Genomic DNA, 5,650 nt, shown 5'->3' on the forward strand with positions numbered 1-5,650 from the left:
ACACAACTCAGTCTTCTCTCTCCTCCCCCATCCCCACCTTGCTTCCCCTTGCGACACGTGGCGAGCAGGGAGGCCACTTCCCAGGAATTTTCTGGCACCACAGCGCGCCACTTGTCGCGTGCGGAGCGAGTTGCCTTCCCTTCGCGGAGGTCGGCCTTTTTCTAGAGTTTTCCGCTATTGTCTCACATGCTTCTGTACTGTTGATCCCACATCAGGCCCAACAAGAAGTTGGAATCAACGCAGGTTCCCCGGATGTAGAGAATAGAAACGAAAAGTATGTACCACATAATTATCCTGACAATATCCTAAGAATAAGCCCTAACCGTAACCGATATCCCCAAATACATCTGGAAGGTTTTTAATGAGGCGCTTGCTGGCTATTATTAATGAGAAGGTGTTTTAAATTTCAAAAAAAGAAACAGCCACTTCTCTATCTGTAGGTAGACATGTGTGGCTTGATACCGCAGGTGAGATGGAGATCCCTGTAATTTTTTTTGGTATCCATGTAATAAAATCTTAGATCGTTCTGCTAAAAAAATAGAAAGAACACATAAGCTAATGCGCCCCAAATGACGGTATAATCCCAAGATAAATATCATAGAACATGCACAAAAGTGAACGGGACATCATCCAACATGACAAGGATAGTATAATCTCAGACAGAAATATATACATACAAAAGAGAAAATGATTTGTGCTTTTTGGAATTTATTTCCTATTATTTGGTGTGTTTGTCCCCCTTAATATGCCTTTGATGTGCTTCCACGTGCAAGTCAACATGTCTGACCTAGGCAAACAAAATCGTCCGACTGAAACTATGACCCTCTCTCTACATACATGATCCATCTACCACCAGGTCTCTCCCCCGCCCGTGATCAAATAGACGATCCTTTCTAATCAGTTCTCCAGCAATGACAAGCAGCTCTGTCTTGCCTCATCATCTGGATCTTTACTGGACCTGGAGAAATACTTCTTCAGTCAGTACACCTAATCTATAATGTGAGTGTATATCAGTACGGAAAAACTCGATGAGTGGGGTGTTTGTGCTGTGTGGCGAAGTTGAACCAACCTAATTTGAAGGAGGGGGTCCTCGGCGAAGTAACCATGCTGACCAATCATTGCGTCTTCTGATATTATTTCCCTGTTGACATTCCAGAGTGGTAAATCATGCAAGAACATGTCAGATGTGCTAGACCATCATCTATGTAGTCACTAGAATGGACAGACCAAATGTAAATCCTGTGCTACAGGTGTGTATAGCGAACCTGCACTTCCAACAGCTCAGAGCCCCGGAGAGAATCTAGTATATAGTTGGTATCTACTCCCAACATTGTGAACCTGGAACACTGCATAAAAGCACAAGCCAGATTATTAAAATATAAGACTTCAATAGCAGTTTGAAATCACGGTAATCATGCATTGATTTAAATGTTTACTTTTCAGAACAGTGGAGGATAATATACTAGTGCTAGAAGTCCAAATGCAGACTGCCAACCTGGGAGGATTAAGTACCAATGTACTCTAAGTAATCCCCATAATCTCCAAACAGAAATGCATATTTTCATGGGAAAACTAGAGTATTTTCCAAGGAAATCAAAGGATTTACGATAACTAAATTAATTCAAAAGCCAATGCAAAAGGTACTCTGAGGATACCACTATACTATCAGAGAACCCCTGACAAGGATTACCCATCCACAGCTAAAAGCTTTCTCCAAGCATCAGCATTACAATGTCACTGCCTTTTGGCTTACGATATCAATAACGATTTGGGCAAAGCTATACTAACTTACTGTGAACTCTAAAACCATAGAGGTCATCACTGAAGTTCTAACAGATTGTACTATTTTAAATTATCATACTGACTCGCCCATGTCACCTATTAACTACATAGAAATTGCTGGTCAATGCAAATGCAGCTACTAACAATGTTTTACAGCTGGCCCAATTTCATTTTAAAAAGAAGGCAACCACAAAGTAGAAATTAGAACACACACAAACTTATTGTGCAAGAAAACAATATAGTGTCTGCAATTTTTTCATAAGTTCTCTTGGCAAGGTTAAGTATTAAAATCACAACAATATTCCCACAGGAAGAAAACAACTGAGCTCAAGGCAATGCAGGAAACCTATGCTTAAAGGAGAAACCAAAACCAAACAAGGTTACTTGTACATACATTTCTCAAAGTTTGAAGCACCTAAGCCATTCTAAAGGAGAAACGAAAACCAAACAAGGTTACTTGTACATATAATTCTCAAAGTTTGAAACGTTACAACAACACATCAAATTTCTACTATGCACCTGTGATTAGGAATTGTAGTATATTACATGCACAAATCATCTAACCTAAACACTGTGAATCCTCTCTAATCGTGAGGCCTAGAATGATGTAGAAACACGAAAATAACCACCATCAACACCAAACGAAAAAAACTAACACATAAGTTCAATTACATTCTGCATTTACGAAACAGAATCACATTGTTCCTATAATATAGTATAGCACATCCTGGTCATGAAACATAGTTATCTATATCACAGTACATGTTCCTATAATATAGTATAGCACGTCCTGGTCATGAAACATAGTTATCTTCTATATCACAGTACAGTGAGTAGAGCTACCACATTACCAATCCTTAACAATAAAATTCAATCAATTGAAAACAAACTGAAAACTAACCCTCGGGAAACTCGCGATCAGGTCAATAGGTACCCATCCTTGATCATCCATGCGTTCTCTCAAGTATGTGTCGTGGCAAAGATTATCGGTGCTAGGAAGAAAACAGGTGAAACAAACAATTAGCAGCAAAACCAGCAATAAGACATCAATAATTATCAAGTAGATCCACTACCTAAAGTAATGTTCAATCTGATGTCGAATATCATTTTGCAAACTTTGTTGATCCTGCTGAACACCAAAGGGCTGCATTGATTGCTGAACAAGTTGCATGTTCTGGAACTGCTGCTCAACTGGTGTGACATAGTAAGGAAAAGCCTGTACATCGCCTGCACATCACCACACAAACCACATTACAACAATGATATAAGAATTTCATTCCAAATAATGACGGGATGATTTGGCTCACCAGGGTAACCAAAGGGTGGAACATATGACCCATAAGGCGGCGGCATCATAAAATGGGTAGCAAGCGGGGGCGGCGGTGGTCGCTGAAATGCTCCAGGCTGATAGAAACCTGACTGTTGCTGCTGTTGTTGCACTGGCATAGCTCTTGAATAGTTCCTTGGGGAGAAATTACCCCCTCTGTCATGGTCACGGCGATTCCGACCACCACGACCACCAAATCCATTGCTGCTGCCACTATCATTGCGACCATTGTTGTTCCAGCGGCCGCCTCCTCTACCACCGCTATTTCTATTTCCCCAGTCACCACTGCCATTGCCACTGTCATTGCTGCAGCCACCACCACCACGCCCGCTACCATTCCAGTTGTTACTGCTAAGCACCCTTCTACTGCTATCAGTACCACTGCCCCCAATGCCGCCACCATGAACACTAGAGCCGAGGCTGCTGCCTCCACTGTGAACACTAGAGTTTACGTTGCTGCCTCCACTGTGAACACTAGAGTTTAGGTTGCTGCCTCCACCAAGGCCCCCATCGTTCCAGTTACCATCGCCACCACTACTGCTGTTCTCATCACTACTATTGTTACCGGTGCTGCGACCGCGATTGCTCTCATTGCAACCGCTGACCAGTTCATTGTTACCACCATGTGCAGTACCTCGGTTGTTACCAGCGTGACCAGCACTATCATGCCGAACTGAATCTGGCTGGCTTGGGCTGCCGTTCTGTGGCGATGGGGCCGTGGTGGGAGCGCTGGGAGGAGGGGAAGTAGACGCAGGGCTCGGGCTCGGGGAAGTGGAGATCGGATTAGAAACCGGCTGCGATGCCACAGACGGCGCAATCAAATCCTCCTGATCGCATCAAGAGATTCGTCAGATACACGGAATCAATCAGCTAGCGGTGCAAACAAATATGAACATGCGCGATCGCGTCCAGATGCATCAGAACAGTGGAGTTCGAGGCGAGATTCAGTTACCGGCGCGGAGGGGGCGGAGCCATCGGAGAGGGACCTGAGGGAGTCGGAGGAGGCCGAGTTGGGCCCCGCGCGCCCCGGCGCCGCGTCCACGAGCGCCGGCCACGACTCCTCGCCGCCGATGATGCCGCCGCCAGCGGGGGCCGGCGGCGGCGGCGGCACGTTCCACGCCGTCTTCCTCGCCGCAGCATTGCCGGGATCGGGGCCCTCCGCCTGCGCGGCCGGATCGCGGTGATTCTCCTGCGGCCGGGGCGGCGCGCCAATCGCCGCCGTCGGCGCCGGCGCGGGGGCGAAGCTGCCCGCCGCCGGTCGCGCGGGCGAGGCACCTCCAGCGGCCGGCGACATGGCGGCGCGAGGGGATGGCGGCGGCGCGCGGTCCGGCGGGTTGTGTCACGGAGGAGGAGGGGAGCGGGGTTTTGGATTGCGATTTACTAATCGAGAACGGAGGAGACCAGGAGAGAAGAGGAGCAGCTCCAGCGGCGGTGGAGGTTAGGTGGGCAAATTGGAGCAACACGCGGGGGTATTTCCGGGAAAGTCGCCCCCGGAAAGGACAGAACGAGTTTGTTGTGTCCCCGTTTACTCGCTAGTAACCGCTCTTGCTCTCCTAAGCAAAACCTCTCGTGCATATCCACCTCCAAACAATTTTCGGGAAAAAGTTTTTTCTTCTCTCATGAAAGTTGTACAGGAATAGATTAGCTTTTTTTTTCAACTGTAATGTTAGCTTGGATTTTTCTAGAATGACATAGTTTCATTTTAAAGGAAATTCATCTAGAGGCACGTAGACTCGTCGCACACGGGAGAGGATGACCTGAAACGTGCAGACTTGACGATATCGAATTCTCGAACAAGATGAAGTGATGTGGTTTATCTCGGAAGGACTTTACCCAAATCGCCAACACATCGGGGAAAGAAAGGGCAACGACATTGTTAAAGAGCAGCCATAGGTGAGATCAAAGTCGAAGCGCGAGCGTGAAGAAAAATTCAATGAAACAACAACAAGTACCATATAGAATACAAGAGGGCCATAAATAGGGTAAATGTAAAGTCGTCCACACTTCTAAATGGCGGCCATGACAAGATTTCCCATCTATGGTTGCCGGAATGGGCAGAATGTCCGAGAGTGTGTTGGTGTACTCATGCATCACGCCGACCGAGTTTTGTAGAGCTTCATTAACACGGGCGCGTCGGTGTTGAGCCCGTACACAAGAGAGAATTTAGTATGAGTTGTCGTGGTTAAGGCCAATGGTCACGGGACACCGTGAGCACGAGAGAGCGGTGCACATAGAAAAATCACACTCGAATACTCGAGCTTTCCCACCATATATATTTTTTCTTAATGTTTGCCTCTTACGTGTCGCATAAGCCAACGAGGACATGAGTAGACTCTAGTGTCAAGGCATGAAGCAACTAGAACGACACGACACTGGGGGATGAGTCGTAGACTTGTCATTTTCAGTATTTAAGTAAAAGGTTCTTACAAATTGTAGAAGCCAGGATCAAGGCATCCATGGACCCAAAACACAAGCATACTCGATATTACTCAAGGCATTCACACCGACTAAACCCCACATAGTTCTCTCGTCTTTGATAGG

The 5,650-nt window shown here is 46.2% G+C and overlaps 1 protein-coding gene across 1 annotated transcript; it reads right to left on the reverse strand.

Annotated features, from left to right (window-relative positions):
* Positions 1-559: 559 nt before the first annotated feature.
* Positions 560-4,403, reverse strand: LOC124653245 (la-related protein 1B-like). Its single transcript, XM_047192316.1, has 7 exons — positions 4,062-4,403; positions 3,090-3,936; positions 2,856-3,009; positions 2,684-2,774; positions 1,266-1,346; positions 1,070-1,141; positions 560-958 (listed from the first exon to the last, which is right to left on the reverse strand). The coding sequence occupies exons 1-6, from the start codon at positions 4,401-4,403 to the stop codon at positions 1,070-1,072; spliced, it is 1,587 nt and encodes a 528-aa protein (XP_047048272.1). The 3' UTR covers positions 560-958.
* Positions 4,404-5,650: the final 1,247 nt, after the last annotated feature.

Source organism: Lolium rigidum, chromosome 5 (assembly GCF_022539505.1).
Source record: "Lolium rigidum isolate FL_2022 chromosome 5, APGP_CSIRO_Lrig_0.1, whole genome shotgun sequence".
NCBI lineage: Eukaryota > Viridiplantae > Streptophyta > Magnoliopsida > Poales > Poaceae > Lolium > Lolium rigidum.

Bases quoted from the DNA above. Each gene is read 5' to 3' on its own strand.
- LOC124653245 (XM_047192316.1), bottom strand. From the start codon at position 4,403: ATGTCGCCGGCCGCTGGAGGTGCCTCGCCCGCGCGACCGGCGGCGGGC. The intron at 2,775-2,855 runs GTAGTGGATCTA...TTTTCTTCCTAG, and splicing joins CAGATTGAACATTACTTTAG to CACCGATAATCTTTGCCACG. The intron at 1,347-2,683 runs GTTAGTTTTCAG...GCTTTTATGCAG, and splicing joins TGATCGCGAGTTTCCCGAGG to TGTTCCAGGTTCACAATGTT.